We start from the raw sequence: 15,956 nt of genomic DNA on the forward strand, positions 1-15,956 counted from the left end.
CAAATCCTAATTGTGGATATGTCAGCACATGGAATTTTCCCTTCCGAGCGCGATATTGGAGTGTCTTGCCAAGGCGAAGGTCACTTCCCCCTCTCGTTTAGCTGGCTCTCACCATTTGCGATACGCCTTCTTGGAAGCTAGACACGGCATCGAGATGTCGACAAAAGTCCGGATGGCGATGAAGGTCTTGACATCGGCGTGATTAGAGATGCCAATGTCCGGGTTGACCAGACTTGCCGACATGTTGCTGCTATGTGAGCAAAGACTACTCTCAGACGAGTAGGAGGCAGAGTCCAGAACGCAGAATTCGTTTGGCTGGCTTTGCGAGTCTTTTTTTCCTTTTGCCGTGCAGGATAGTCGTGATCGTACCAAGGTGTCAAGAATAGATCTTTGCGCAGAGTCCGCGTGCGTGCATGGTAATTTGAAAACCAATACGAAAAGACAACTGTAAAAATGGGAATCTGATTGAACACAATAGCTTAATCCGCGAACCTGGTAAACCTTGTTTTATGCTTGTTTTTGAGTTATCACATGGTTACCTTAAAATTACGTGCATGACGTGGCTTCTAAGTGCTCGGGCGGTGGTGGGTCTCTCCAACCACACTGAAGTCTGGTCACATCCAGGGCGAACAGATGATCTGATATTCGACCCAAGGAACTGGTTTGCCAATGCTGCCAAGAGAGCCATGTTTGACAAAGATCAGGCAACCCTTCCAGGGCATGAAAGCAGGTATTGCCCAAGATGAGCGAGGTACTCTCAACAGAATTGGACCCTGTTCCAACCTGTCCCGGGAGCATACATGCGAAAAATGGACTGGGAAGAAGGTATTTTAGACGTATAAGTTTTCTACCTGATGTATTGGCTACCCAAACAGTACGGTTATCTACAAATCGTCAATCAGAGGGCTAAGTCCCTGAGCAGTGCCAATCTTGTCCTCAAAGAAGATCTTCAACCTCTCAACACGCTCACGGTTAACCATGAAACGCTCAAAGTCGATAGGGTCGGTCGAGTTGATCTCCATCAGATCAGGCCATCCGGTAGGGGCAGGGATGTCTCGGCGAACGCTCCAGGAACCGGTGACGTTGGGGTTCTGGTATTCATCGCTGAGCAGGAAGTTGTGCAGAAGCTTGGCACCTTCCTTGTGAGGGGCATCCTTAAGGATAGCACCACGCTGACCCCACGTGACGAAGAAGCCTTCCTTGGGAATGGAGATGTTGAAAGGGGCGGAGGGGATCATGCCGACACTGCCAGTGAAGGTCACCGCGTAAGAGTTGTTGGCCTGGCCCATCACGGTGGTGGGAGTAGCAGTGCCGCGCACCCAACGAGGGTTCTGGGCGAGCAGGTTCTCGAACCAGCTGTAGCCGTATTGCTGCATCCTATCTCACTGTCAGTATCGTCGGACAATGACATGAACGGGCCTGAACTCACGCCAAGTCAAACGCGTAGAGAACTGCATCATCGTCGTTGGGGTAGGTGAACACCAGCTTGTCCTTGTATTCGGGCTTCAAGAAGTCGAGGTAGTCGACGGGGCCATCAGAAACCTTGTCGGCATTCCAAATGTTGGTCCAGCCGAAGACGACAACAGCGTACCAAGCACCGAAGACATCGCGGAACCCGGGATGGATCTTGTCGTAGTTGAGAGGCTTGTAGCGCAAGAGAGCCCCCTCCTCGTCCCATCTGGGATAATCTTGGAGGGTCTACACAGAATGATCAGCAGCTGAGATGAGAGATGAGATCAATTCGCTATACCTGAAGAATCACGCTGTCGACGTAGACATTGCCTTGAGACAGCTGACGATCAATGTTTACGTCGATGTACTTGGAAACGTCGACGGTCAAGTTGAGAGTCATGCCGGGGAAGCGCTTCTCGAAAGCCTCCTTGAGAGCATCTTGCTGGTTCTTTTCATCACCTCCATGCCAGAGAGTAACGACGCCTCCCTCCGCGAGCGCAGCTTTGTGGATATCGTCGATTGAGCGCGTTTCGATTTCAGGAGCCCCGTTAAAGTTGAGGAGGTTGTCATAGGCGGCTGCGGATGTGGCCAGGGCAGCCGAGATGAAGAGCGTGGGCAGAACCATGTTGGCTGGATCTTCAGTTGGTTAGTAAGTGAGTGTAAATAGTGACGACTGCCTTGTCTATAACAAGGTCACAATAGAAGAGTATTGGGAGGGAGGAGATGGAACTTATATAAAAGCTGATTTTTGTGTCAGGGGTAGGAGAACCTGCGATCACATCATACCTCGCGATGACTTGCCAGCTGGAAAGACCCCACTGAGGTCGATTCATGTCTTACCTAGTATCCGTATGGTAGGTCTAGTTGACAGAAATGGCAGGGAATTCTCGCGATGTGGGCTCCGATGGGAGTGCGGGACTGGGCAACCACTCGACCTCCCCAGTGTCGTATTCTTGGCGCGGGAAGAGCGATGGGAGCTGTAATCAGATGAACGTGGCGGTCCACTGGGCGTCCCAATTTTAGCTAAGGTGTAGCTTACAAGGGATCGATCGGAATATTGTTGGTTTAGCATCAACAGGCATGCGAACTCGGCCATTCCCGTACAAATTTGAGCCAAGTTCTTCATTCCGAGCGAAACCAAGCAGCCATTTCTGAGCCTTATTCCAAGGGTTACAAATTTGTGTTGTTTCCATTGACGTAAAATATTTACCATGCTATATTTCCGGCACGCATAGTAGGTTGAATCGAACGACATTCCTAAAGAGGTTCTTGCATCCAGACCCGGGCCGTGAATAAGATCCACGACCTCCACTTTGCCCTGTCCACATCACGCATATGCCTTTAGACCCGTCTTAGGCAGCTAGTCGAAGATGGATGTCCTTGCTGAGGTGAATTCTTACATAGGGGATGGGAGCCAGCCTGCAAGTCAAACAGGAGAAAGACTTGCCTGCCGCGCGGGTATGCAAGGATTTTTACTCATAGTTCGGATGCTTTAAGGTGCCCTGGGAAGATGGGGGCTGCAGAAGCATCCCTGCGTTGATCCCGAAAATTGACCTTGCCTCAAAGGGATAAAATACCCAGACCCCATGGCTGATTCAGTGGAGAGTCTCCCCTGGACTTTAGACGTCACGGCCTTGGTTCTGATTTCAATGACAACAATTGAGGTGGATAAGCAATACTCATATGACCACGGAATCATCAAGATCTTTCTCTTTTCCGGTAAGCCGCAATTCTAGAGTAAATACTTGTGAAGGTACACAGAGCAAGAACGCTCGATGTCTGAACATCTCATCAATGCAAATATGAGTTTGGTATCCTGACTTCTGGTTTTCGCTACCTCATCCAACAGTTGTGTAAAGCTCAGAACTTGAGGCTGGGGGGAGTCTTGGCTTTAACGAGGTGCATCTCTCAATGACCGCGATTCGGATCACGGATTACGGCTCCCGCGCGACCCGCATGCAGTTTCCGGTGCCGAATCCGGGGGAGTGGAACCACAGCCTGAGTCAGGGGCCGAAGTGGCCCGTGTCGGTGCTGGCCGATCTCGGGCATAGCCACATGGTTAATCGTCTGCTTTTGGACACAATCTTTGGCAAATTATGTTTTTTCAGTAGACCTTTAAGGACGTTGTATGAAGTAGCATAAGATCGGAACCGCTACAAAACTAAGCATCACGGACATGGCCAATTTCAAAGGAGGTTGTCCCTGCCGTCCTCTGGAGATCTTCAGACGCGGGCCACGAAGCCAAGTTTGTAGCGGCCTCTGGGTCCCAAGGTTGTAACATGCAGCTACTTTTGCTGGTTCATTTGAAAAATCAGCAGGAAAGAAGTCCGGTTAAGTCTGCCCAGTATTTCTTCCGTCCTCGCAAAGCGCGCACGTTCCTCGGACATTCTAAAGAGGCATGAATTTGAACAATCCATTCTTTCTCAGAAAGACATTCATGCTGTCAATGCGATACTGCTGCTAAGCTGAAGAAATTCGACGTTGATGGGGCGCGCAGAAGTCGTTAGAGGAAGTTACTTGTTTATTTGGTTGTAGATACACAGCTGAGGAAAAAGAAGTTGCTCCGTTTCCTATTCAACTGTCTAGAAATTCTCCGCGATACCAAGCGGCTGGTTCTGTGATGACAACATCTTTTACGGGCACGTAGCATTTGGGTCATTGTCGGTAGCGCAGGGTCCCTAGTTCATGTTAGTATCATAGGCAGTTCAACTCGCACTAGTTCTAAACTCTGTAGACAAGGAGGCAGTAGTTGACTTACACCCGAGCACTACAATTACAACCCATGTCAGTCCAAATGTTCTTATCACGAATCAGAGTTAAGGGCACTTACGCAGCCGCAGTTGCATGTTCCGGGAATGTAAGAGCAGCAGTTTCCTTGAGGAAGAGGCTCGCGGCCCAGAAGACCGTTGTTGGTCGATTCCAACGGAGTGGCCATCGCCGCGGAGGCGAACAGGAGAGCGAGAAGGGCCTTGGCGTTCATTGTGATGTGTAAGGTACTCTTATGGAAGCGTATAACTGTGTGGTCAAAACAGAAGCCGGTGGGACGGCAGAATTCAACTTCATTATTTATACCACTTCGGCGTTACAGAAGTACAACACCAGACTATATATCAGCGAACCATACAATGATACGAATGCTTTCTCGGTTTCGTATCCACAAAACAAAGGTCCTAGTAAGGTTTCTGGTGCTTCCGCACGGAATCGTTACGACTATCAACGACTATGACTGTTGTTCATAGGCTGTACGTCCGCGTAAAAGAGCATACCAAGAGACCAACTGAGGGGCGAAAGCGAGACTGCATAAGTCTAACAGGTGATTTAATCTAAAGAAACTTTACTTGTAGATGAAATGACAGCGAATTTGGGATCTAAAGTTTCCAAAGATGCGAACTCCGCACGTAGTCGTCGATCATCCCGCCGGACACTATCATGAACCTGACTCAGTTGGCAGTTTTGGGGCCTGGGCAACCCCCGCTGCAACGCCTTATTGGATGGTAGGGCGCAGCTTTACTATCTCCAGCCACCCGGTAAGTCCGCTACAGATACCTTTCATCAGTCTAGGTCAGTTACGGGATCGATTAAAGTCCGACGGCAAACGCGAGGCAACTCAGTGCCTGAGCTCGGAGTTTCCAGTTTTGCCGTCCTAGTGTTGCAGAAGTCCCTTGCGGTCGCAACTTCTGTCCGATTCAATTGTAGATGACATCATCGATGGAATCGGATGTTGAGGGGATTCGTTCCCTGGGAGTCATGTACATCTCTTCTTTCTATACTTTGGTATCTGCGTCTACGTTTCAATCGCTTCGACAATGCGCTTCAGACCCTCGAGCAACAGATCCTTCTTATTCGAAAAGACGATCCTGAACCAACCAGGTCTCTCAGAACCAAATTGCTTCCCGGAAGCAATGAACACCCTCTTACTCAACAACGCGCGCATCACCTCTCCGCTAAGATCTTCAACCTTTCTCTCTGGATGTCGCTCGAGATAAGTCTTCCCCAAATCCATCCACAAAAAGAACGCCGCATTTGCTCCCTGCGCATACGTAATCCCATTCTGCTTCGCCCAGGCTACAACTAGTTCGTAGTGCTCTTGAAGCTTCTTCTGGTTCTCCGCAATGTAGCCGTCGACCCACTCGCTATCGTCAAGGATGTTCGCAGTAATATGATCCGAGATCGAGGACGGGGAACTATAAATGCCGACCGGTGTCAAAGATCTGTGGAAAGAGGGGTTGTGCTGAGAAATGATAGCTCCAAGCCTGATGCCGTTGGCCCCAAAATCTTTAGACATGCCCCAGAGAACGTGAAGTCTGTGTGCGTCCATGACTCCGGTCGTGTCGATCGACAAGCAAGACTCGTACGCCACTGGAGGAGGTTGAGTGTCGATGGTATTATTCCAAACGGAAAGCGCATAGATCTCATCACTGATGAGGTGCATGTCGTACTTCTGGCACAACCGCATCAGATCCAGAATAACATCCCGTGGGTAGCACCTTCCGAGTGGGTTGTGCGGGTGACACAGGATCAACGCGGCAATCTTGACACCCTTGGCCCGGGAAGCCAGCAAAGCGTCCTCGTACTTTTGCGCGGCACCGGCCCCAAGAGGGTCAACATCTTGGAAAGGGACCGGGACAAGCTTGCAGCCCGTCCGATACTCCACGTCCGGAACGAACGCGCCGTAGTGGGGTTGTCCAAGCAGAAACCCGTCCCCAGGGTTTCCTAACGCCCAAACTAAATGTTCGATTGCCGAACTGCAGCCGTTGGTCACGGAGACATGTTCCGACTGGATGGCCGTGATAGGTTTGAGGTGGCCTGTAAGAAAGCGTGCGAGAGATGCCTTCAATCGCTTGGATCCCGCCATGCCATCACCGTATGTGAAAGAGTGCGTCGGAACCGCGAGGTTCTTGTGGATGTGCTCCGATAATCTTTCGTGCATGAGTGAGTTCTCGGCAATACCGAGACTGATGTATCCTGTCGGATTCGTTGTTGGGTCCCAGAGGTCCTGGACGATGGTCCAAAGAAGCATGCCATCGTCTGGCTTGGCCGCTTCGCTGCCACGGGTTGAGAGGCCGTGGTCCATGTTGTCGGTGTTGTGGTTGAGGGGAAGTTGCGGGGTTGACGAGATGGTCTGATGAAGTGGCTTGTGAGTTAAATAGTGGTAACGGTTTGATAAGAGCGAAGCTTAGCGCGCCTCAATGACTCAATACATTAATTGAGTCAAAAAGGTCGCAGTTCGATACCCCACTCTGTCCGGTCTTGGAGAGCATACAAGCGGAATTGACAGCACTCGTAAACGGCTGATTGGAGTGTTGCGCTAGATATCACACTGAGATGATTGCATGTAGAAGAGGGGGCGTTATCAACCTTGATATGCCAATCTCAGGTGCGGTCACAAATGCGCCCTTCGTTCAGTCCAGATCAACTATGACAACATCTTGGTGCTAGCATCTGGTTGGTCAAATGATGCGGGGGCGGGGCCTTGACAACGCTGCAGGGCGTTTTCAACACATGTTGCAATGAAGGACATGGTTGGGTCTTCCTCACTTAGCCGAATAATTTAATCGCCGTTCCAAATGATTAGCGTACAAAGTTCTCGGTAGCCAAGCGGCTTGGATGCTTTCCGATTCGGTCATGGTCGTTGGGCAAAAACACGTCTCCGTCAACTTGCTGGATGTTTTCAGTTGGAGGTTCACATTTACATGACAACATATCAGTTGCGGGGCGTACTTTCTTGTTGGCCAACTAGTAAATTGTGAAAAGTAATGTAGCGACAGACTCTGAAATAAAAACCCGATCAATCCAGCCCTCCTTGCTTCCTCCTATTCGATCTGTTCTGAATTCAATGGCAGATCTTTAAGCTCCAGCATGTCATCGTGTATATTTAACAGTCTCCAGGGCAGGAGCTGCAGGTAGCCAAACTAAACGGTAGATATCAGCATTGTTTATAAATGCATTGAAACACACAGTTGTGCTCATGAACAGAGTAACTTGCCAGTTGATTGAGCTCGGGATGTTATCCATGTGACAGTAAGGGTACTTCTCGAAGCAGTTCTCGCAAGTCTTCCAGTGGTCAGTGCAGAAGTTGCGCTTCTCAACGTCTCTGATCTTCAGGGTGTTGAGGTACTCCTCAACCTGGGGACGGATCTCGCGGGCCTCTTCGACGCTGAGGCCGGAGACGGCGCTGGCCGCGGCCAGGATGGAGGCGATGGCGGTGATGGTGAAACGCATTTTGATAATTTGTTAGGGTTGGAAACTGAGTAATTTTGAAGGGCTTCTGTTGTTTTGATTGCGATGGGAGTGCTTTGGATGGAGAAGATATTAGTTCTCGAGATTCAACCATTGACTTTTATATCATTCATCTGTGGACCAGTACCCAGCCAAGACAAGACCTCGAAACTTGTCACCTGACACTTCAGTTCGCAAGGCACGACTATCACTCAATTAACGGCCGTCAATTCCTTCTTGCCTTGGCATTACTTCTCATGTCTCTAAGCTTAAGCTCCGCTGCAGGTCGGGTACCTGTCAGCATGATGACAAAACGCCGATCTTCCGCCCGACGCGACCCACAAGGAGTCTGACGGCATCCTAATAGCTAGAGTTGTCTGGCCTATCAAGCTCCACGAAACAGATAAACCCCCAAGTGATAGGCAAGAGACAGACAAAGACAGCCCCGGGGCTGAGGAGGGAAGCGGCTTAGCACGAAAACTGACAATAAATGAAACCAGCGTCACATTTTCGTGGCCTACAGATGCCTAAACTCTAGGATTTTAGTCACACGAGACGCATACTTTCATTACCTCAATTCGGGAAATGTGAGACCATTCAGCAGTCCTACGGATTGTCGGTTCCCAGAAAAGTTGTAAGGCATCCGCCGCTTGACTAGCATCGTGGGTACTTCCTCTGTGAACAATGTAACATGGAATTATTGCCAAGACCAAAAGTGCCCTCGCCTCGTATTCATAAGTGTGCCTTGCTGAGCTAGCCCCCAAACCTCAGCTCTGTGCCGTCATCAGAGGTCTTCGAGATGCCAGGCCAGAACACAACCAGTGTCATTTAATGTGCCTTCAAAGCAGACGACAAATGACATGTGATGCATTTCTCGCTCGCCACGTTTGCCATGCTTTACGCTGATAGCTAAGCATCCGCCAGGTTGCTGAATGTGTAATGTATCGGAGTCGTGAAGCAGACCCCTTGACACAAGATTATGTCAAGTTCGCCAAGTGGGTAATCCACGCAGATTAATTGACACGTACTCACTGAGCCTTTCAACGGAAGAACAAGGCAAGATAGTCCTACTTGTTTGGACCGCTTAGGAAGACCCTCTAATCGTGAGTTGGACATGCAGACAGTTTCCTACTACATTCACCAGCTTGCACTGACATAGAAATCACGCGACGTGCCGGTGCTTAGCAATGCATTTAGCCATATCTGGCATCAATTGTGTCCTATGTGTCTTTCTTTGACCATCCACATCTTGGCTTGGTAGCTAAGGTCATACCTGGCGACTGCTATAATAATGGACTCAGCCGTACCAACCGAAACTTCGCTTCTTGCTGGAAATATCAAGAGCCACTTCTTGCAAGTCTTTCCTTTCTCTTCCGGTCGGTTTTTGAAATCACTCTCATCAAAAGTCAGTGGTTTGATCTACAATTTCGCTAACTCAACCGTATGGCTAGTAATTCTCTGGCCAGAACATCACAAAATTATGCAAGCGGTCTGTTTTGCCAAACTCATTCGTGAGCGTTGGCGTCTCATGCTAGCCCTAAGACCGATTAGCTCGAAGGAGCAGTAAGCACCACGATCTCGATGGAACTGTGAGGTGCTCGTCCTTTACGCTCCAAGTCTGCCTGTCAAGGTCTCCGACAGTTATCATGACCCGGTGACTGTAATAACATGGTTCTGACGACTTTGCAGAGGGTTCCATCTAGCATGAACACAACCTCCAAAGACACGCCATCCGAGGAGCACTTGACGATTAACCTACGAGAACACAAGCTCGAATACCCCAGACCCCAGCGTGAAGGCTCACATCTTCAGCTACTCTCGTCTCGCTTTGGACCTCTAGCAAGTGGCAACGATCTGAGTAAGCACCATGTCCAAGTCACTTAGATACGCTTCGAGACATCAGACGAAAATGCCGAACCTTCGAGGAATCTTCTCCAAGCTCGCGGATAATCCGGGGTTCTCTGGTACCCCAAACATGCTCAGCTCGCGTCAGCCGTTCTGACTCTCCACGCCAGCCTCCGAACCCATCGCAAACCTCACCACATCCCAGTCCGTCCACATCTCGAGCCCACCACCAGACCTTCACCCACCCCCAATATCTCCACGCCAAGAACACCTCCAAGCATCGCAACCTACACTCCAAACCCATCTCAACCCGGCATTTAACCCACATCCCCCGACGGAGAAACCACCCGGAGATTCTCTCACCCACAATGCCGGCCTCCCGCCGCCCAACTCTATCCCGCACCAGCAAAATATCGACGATCCCAAGTCCTCATACTTCGGCAGACATCAGCCAAACCGACCAATCCCTCCACCGCGCTCGATATCCCATGGCAACATGAAAAGTCCAACGAAAGAACGACGCCACACGCAAGGACGCTGCCATCAGTCCAAAAGCCGTGCGCGTCGAATCTAGAATACAAGGAAAAGTCAAACCCCAAAAACCAAGCGCTCGTTAACTATCGTCGTTCCCTGAAAGCGCTCACTCCAGGGATGTCCCGCATGCGAGTTTTGCAGCTCGCGCTGGATGACGACATCTCACTCATCGACAATCACACAAATCTCAGCTTTCAAATGTTTCCCAGTACCGATTCAATCTCTTCAAAATATGCTTTCTAGAAGCCTGACACCAGCCTCTTGGTGCTTCTTCGTAGTAGCTATACGCACGGAAGACTGCTCTCTTCTCCCCCACGGTTCTAACTTCCTGGCCGTCCCAACTGTCTCTATGCATTAATCCGTGCCACCAACATCAATTCTATTTGTTCGTGTGTATTTTGTGTCCTATTTACAGCTCGCGAGCCTTCCGACTAGCAGCGACTTCCCGCCCGATGATCTAGATTGCCACCAGATGCTCTCATCGTAGCAGCCGTCAAGCATTAACTTCTCACATCAATGTGCCCACCCTCAATCATCAAGCATACGTCGCCCATCCCGCCTTCACAATGCCGCTCATAATGCCATCAACTGTAGAAACCACACTTGAAAGGGAGAAGAACATATCAAAGCACACGGCATGACACCCCAAACCAGGCAAACTCCCCCGTGCAACCAACCGCTCCCTCAGAGTAAAGAGAACAAAACAAGGTTCACCCCGTACTCCCTCCCCACGTGCCCGCGAGAGGTTGTAGCCACCGCACGTGCAAAAGGAGGCCCCGTCCACAGAACTTTTCCATGCCTTCTCCCGCCACGAACCAATCAGCCCTGTTCCCCCTTTAACGCAGTAACTCTCCGTCGCCGTCGCCGCCCACCGAGTACCTCACTCCCTACCCTACCTTGCCGTGACTACCTGCGAAAACACAGCATACAACCCCCCTGGAGGAACTCAATCATGCCCACCCCATCCCCCTTATTCGCCCTCCACGGTGTCAGATATCAGTACCCATAACACCTCGACCTGAACCGATAGGTCGGGACAGCCCGGGGCGTCGTCTATGGTTGGGGGGAAGGTTTGACGTGGCGAACTTGTGTGGGAGACGAGCCTGGTGGGCTGCGTAAGCTGGTTCTTTGGCCGAGGTTGGGAATGTCCTCGGCTGGTACTGTAGTCCATCAATAGAATGAGAGATGTCTAGGTCGATGTTATGATTTCATCATGAAAGTGTGGCCGATCGTGATAGATCCAGCGAGGCAGAGTACAAGCGAGCACTAAATCAGATCATACAGTTGAATACAAATTCGTTTCTTCAATATTCAAACAGCGGGACATGAGTGTCCAGGTATATCCAAGTAGATGAAGTACACAGAACGCCAAAGAACGGAATTGCTCTGAATCTGTAGAGCATCCAAATAATCCCCACAGCTGGGGGAGAAACCACCCGAATCCAGTATGTGAATGCGCCAACCAAAACCAACAGACGTTAACCCAGGGTAATGCGATTGTGTGGTTGATTTTGTGTTCCTCAATCCGTGGTAATCATCATGCGTAAGCAAGCTTCAAATCCAGATAGCCAAACCCCCATTTCCCCTCGCCCGCATTCCACATATTCCTCCACTTTTTATAGTCAATTACTGCGTGTTATATCAAACGTGTTTACTGGAGTTGTTGTCGTTGTTGTTGCTGGTTCCGCGCAAGCGTGGGCAGCGCGTTCATGTCGAGCTGCATCGGAGGGCGCTGGATCTCGAGGCTGCGACTGGGCGCTCGCCTGCCGCCGGGGGTGCGCGGGTGAGCGACGTTGACGCGGCCGCCACGCTCCGATATGCGCGCGGGACCCTCGTCTGAGTCGGAATCCTCCTCGGGCTCGTCGTAGCCATAGTCTGCCAGGCGGGTGAAGTAATCGGCCAAACCATCTACACTTGGTGTGCCGACGATGACATCGTACTGAGGCGGAGGAGTTTGCGCCGTGAGATTCTCGACGGGGGGGGGAGGGATCTCGGCGTCAAAGGCCGGTGGGTTGTATGAGGGCACGCGTAGCAGGTGGATTGGGCGGGCTTGATTGTCGTAAGGATCCACCACGGCGGTGTTGGAGTTCGGTGGTGAGGAGCGGCCCCCGCTTCCGGGCGTAGGTGTTGGTGAGGATGGGAGATGGGCGGCCTGAGGTGGTGCCGGGAGCTCGGCGTTCGCATCGGTGATTGTGAGAGCGCCGGTTGAGAGGTTGTTGGGAGAGCCCTCAGGAGGTCCGGCGATGGTTACGGCATCGGGGCATCCGCACGAAGTTTGACGACTTTGGGCGAGGCAGCTGTCCGGACCAGAGTACTCTGGGAGAGAGGTGTTGGCTTGCGTTGCGCGGCAGTTGAGGACCGTGAAGGGTGAGTCGATTGAGATCTCAAAGTGGCGGCGCTTGGTACCGGTGGGATCTTCGGGGTCAAGGCGAGAGATTCGCATGACGATCTGTTCACATTAGCGGCTGCCTTCCACAGCAGTAAAAAGTTTTAGGGCTCACCTTAATCCAGTGGTACACATTGACATTCTTCCAACTGCAGTCGGGATGCAAGCGCAGTGTCTTGTCCTTTGCCATAGTGTCGCACGTAGGCAATTGAACATTCATCTCAATCTCAGTAGAACCCCAGTAGCTCTCCAACCCGAGATCCAAATCGCCCAGGATGTTATCGACAGGCTCCGGCAGGGGGTCGGGCATCACGCCATGACGCGACGCCTCGGCAGCGCGGCGCATGCTCGCAGCCTCCCGGGCCTCCCGGCGCTGGCGAGGCGTCAACTCACCACCGTTCAGCACGCGGACATCCGAAGACGCATATGCAGGGTCCAGCGGCTTTCCGGCAGTCTTTTCGAGGAGGAGAATCTTCCTGCCGGGGTCTTTGCGTGTAACGCGGCGATCGTTGGTCCAGTACTCAATTGACTCGGTGACAAAGACCTTGAGCTTGTGCACCTGTACCTTGGCGAGTGGCGTGAGCTTGAATGCGATCGGGATCTTGGTGCCAATTGGGAATGATTTGCCGGATATGATGATGTCGTAGTGAAGCTGGTCTTCCCACTGCCTGCTGATGGAGATGGGCTCCGTCATTTCGAGCGAGAGTTGATCGGGCACGCGCACGATGGCAACCTCCTTGGATCCGTGCAGGTTAGGCTTGAACGCACCGGCGCGCTCGACGGTGGCCTGCAGCTCCCACTTCACCGAGCCATATTGCAGCTTGGTCGTCTCAAGCTGGTGGTGATCGATTGGAAGCTCGAAGGTGTACTCGTAGAGACCGGGGTAGAAGACCTTGTAACCCTTGGCTTGGTTGCCATTGGGGTTGTCGCCCTTTCCGAAACTGCGCGACTGGTTGGACTGCAGAGACAGGCGCTTCAGTTCCTTCGCGGTGAGACCTTGTCGGTTGGGGGGTATCGAGAGGAGCGACGGGGAGATCGAGTTGCGAGGCGATCCGCCGGGAGCAAGGTTTGTTGAAGAAGAATTCGAAGAGCTGTTCTTCAGCACGTATTGACATTGGTTTCCATATTCGGTTTCCCATCCATCGTTCACAGCGTTGAAAAATGTTAGAACCTGGGTTCGTAATGATTCCTCCTCATAAAGGTCGACTTTCAATGGGGGAATTCCCTCAGGCCACTCGGTTCGTGCCTTGCCCACCAACTTTAGGCTCACACCCTTGATCTTGACGTTCTTGGACACCTTCAATTGCAGCTTTCCGCGCAGCAGGGCAGTCCCGCCCTGCGAGTGGTGGCGGTGGCCGTCGTGTTCGAACCCAGTCAGGAAAATGTTGGGCTCAGCCATGAGAATGGAGCAGCTTACACCGCTTCCGTGTGCGACCGGCTTGGGGATTTCGGTGACCATTGACGTGACATTGCTCTTTGCAGTGCGGACCGACATCAAGCTGCTTCGTTGGCCGGGGGTGTTGTACGCAGCACTCATCAAAGGGGGCCGCAAGGCCTCGGCCATGGCAGCTGAGCGTAGTGCCATTGTGTCCTCCTCCGGAACCACCAAGTCCACCTCTCTGTAAGTTGAAAGTCGATTGAGGATGCTTGCTGATCTACTGGGCGGCCGCGAGAGTGTGTTTGCGGTTGATGCGCGTGATGTTGATCGACTCGGGACTTGCTTCTGGGAGAGGGAGAAAAATTGCTTGATGCTGAACTTGAATGGAGACTTGCCCAGTGACGTTGTTGTGGGCGAGACTGGTTTCGAAGGCTTCCTCCTCTTGGCGGGGCGCTCCGGTTGAGGTCGAAGTTCGTGGGGTACGAAGCCGGAAGGCCAGGACGTGATGTGTATTGACCTCGGTCTTACTTGGCGAGCGCGGATGGGCGGCGTCGGCAATCGGGATTGTTGGTGTTGTTGTGTAGAAGGGGGGTCTAGTAGGTATCTGGGGCAGTAGTAGACGCCGCCTCGGGTGGATGTTGGAATCCAGTTTTCCGTTCGCCGAGGTCGCTCCGAGTCTGTCATTGTCGGCATTGTTAGACGCTGTGGGCTGGAAGATTCATGAACGGAGGGGCCGAGTGATAGAGGGAGTCCGCTATCACTCAGTCTGCCGCAGAGAGGCGTGGAATGCCGCGTATATAAAAAAAGGATGATGGGAGGTGTTGAAGTTTGAACGTGTGCTTGTAAGAGAAGATTGGCTCAGGAACAGTAGGGAGAAAAGAGTGTCTGGGGTACAGGGCCAGATTAGGTGCATGAGATGGTTCTATGCGCTGGCAAAAAGCAAGTGAGGGTATCCATAGGAAGAGGAGACGTAAAGGTCGGGTCAAGGAGTGTCGGGCATCGAGGGGCCAGTTAGGGATGATGGGGGTTTGAGGAGGGATGCAGGGTTGACCGTGATAATGTAATGTGCGGTGATGGGATGGGACGCTGAGCGGTGCGAGCACAACACATGGGAGACAGGCATGGGCATAAGAAAATGGTCCCGTCTGGAAAGGCAAGGTACAACGAGATGGGGACGGCGCTAGGAGAAGAACGAGGCGGGACGAGCCAGAGAAAAGGGAGCGGGAGGCGTATCGTACTAAGGTATGAGAAGCTTGCAAAAGAGCAGGACGTACCGACGTGATCAGAGAGTCAGAGTCAGGCGCCGTGCATGAGATCAGTCAATGACAGCCGGGGGGGGGGGGCCTTATTCCATTCCACCCTCGGACCTCCTAATGGGAGCGGGAGAAGAAAAAGCAAGAAGCTTAGTGTTGAGTTGATTTGCTGGGCGGAGAAGGCAAAATCTAGTTGCTAGGTACAAGTGGTTGTGAGAGTGTCTCGCTCTGCGGGAGAGTAGGGTTCTGAGTGGTAAGTCAGGAATGGCGTGCGGTGCGGATGGCGGTGCGTGGAGGAGGGAAGAGAGAGATCAGAGGGGGGAGGGGAAAGTAACGCGTGTGTACGAAGTAGATTGTGAGTAAGGTATCCGAAGGCTTCAGTCCACTTGAGCAAAGGCCAGTCCAGTCGGACAAGATACCGCAGGGGGGAAGATGCTGGGCAGCAGAAGCAAGAAGCAAGAGCATCAACAACAGCACAGCAGCAGCAGGCAAGTCCGGGCCAGTCAAGCTCCGTCCGTGTTGGCTCGATGTCTCACGTTTTGCCTTCTGACTGCCTCAGTAAAGCGAGGATGGGAGCCCCGCGCGCAAAACAACATGTACCTGCACCAGCAGAAGTCTTGGGGAGGTTCTGGTGGGGAATGGAGATGCTGTGGATGTGCAGAGGACGGACGTGAATCAACGAGTGAGGTGTTGGCGACAGGGAAGATGTCGACAACAATGAGGGGTGGAGGGGCAACGACGATGTGCTTTGGGGAACTGAAGTGTGGGAGAGAGAGGCGTGCGAGGCGAGGCGAGGCGGTAGAAGGACGATGACAACCCCGTTTGATTTGCCCTTGTTCGCCAGCGTGGAGAAAGATAGTGTAAGGTAAGGTAGAGTTACTCTGTAAAG

General features: G+C 52.0%; 5 protein-coding genes across 5 annotated transcripts; all 5 read right to left on the bottom strand.

Annotated features, from left to right (window-relative positions):
* Positions 1 to 884: 884 nt before the first annotated feature.
* CGCA056_v001864 (uncharacterized protein) lies at positions 885 to 2,077 on the bottom strand (the record flags this gene model as incomplete). Its single annotated transcript, XM_037317123.1, has 3 exons — positions 885 to 1,377; positions 1,430 to 1,698; positions 1,751 to 2,077. The coding sequence occupies 3 exons, from the start codon at positions 2,075 to 2,077 to the stop codon at positions 885 to 887; spliced, it is 1,089 nt and encodes a 362-aa protein (XP_037185429.1).
* A 2,008-nt stretch (positions 2,078 to 4,085) lies between these two features.
* Positions 4,086 to 4,432, bottom strand: CGCA056_v001865 (uncharacterized protein; the record flags this gene model as incomplete). The annotated part of the gene is made up of 3 exons (XM_037317124.1): positions 4,086 to 4,130; positions 4,211 to 4,219; positions 4,283 to 4,432. 3 exons carry the CDS (start codon positions 4,430 to 4,432, stop codon positions 4,086 to 4,088), a joined length of 204 nt encoding a protein of 67 aa, XP_037185430.1.
* An 804-nt stretch (positions 4,433 to 5,236) lies between these two features.
* On the bottom strand, positions 5,237 to 6,526 carry ACCS-0 (1-aminocyclopropane-1-carboxylate synthase-like protein 1; the record flags this gene model as incomplete). Its single annotated transcript, XM_037317125.1, has 1 exon — positions 5,237 to 6,526. The coding sequence occupies one exon, from the start codon at positions 6,524 to 6,526 to the stop codon at positions 5,237 to 5,239; it is 1,290 nt and encodes a 429-aa protein (XP_037185427.1).
* Positions 6,527 to 7,265: 739 nt separating this feature from the next.
* CGCA056_v001867 (uncharacterized protein) lies at positions 7,266 to 7,674 on the bottom strand (the record flags this gene model as incomplete). The annotated part of the gene is made up of 2 exons (XM_037317126.1): positions 7,266 to 7,364; positions 7,411 to 7,674. The coding sequence occupies 2 exons, from the start codon at positions 7,672 to 7,674 to the stop codon at positions 7,266 to 7,268; spliced, it is 363 nt and encodes a 120-aa protein (XP_037185428.1).
* Positions 7,675 to 11,701: 4,027 nt separating this feature from the next.
* ALY1-0 (Arrestin-related trafficking adapter 6) lies at positions 11,702 to 14,021 on the bottom strand (the record flags this gene model as incomplete). Its single annotated transcript, XM_037317127.1, has 2 exons — positions 11,702 to 12,499; positions 12,552 to 14,021. 2 exons carry the CDS (start codon positions 14,019 to 14,021, stop codon positions 11,702 to 11,704), a joined length of 2,268 nt encoding a protein of 755 aa, XP_037185435.1.
* Between the last annotated feature and the right edge of the window lie 1,935 nt (positions 14,022 to 15,956).

This window comes from Colletotrichum aenigma, assembly GCF_013390185.1.
Source record: "Colletotrichum aenigma strain Cg56 chromosome Unknown KSG_Cg56_contig01, whole genome shotgun sequence".
Lineage (NCBI taxonomy): Eukaryota > Fungi > Ascomycota > Sordariomycetes > Glomerellales > Glomerellaceae > Colletotrichum > Colletotrichum aenigma.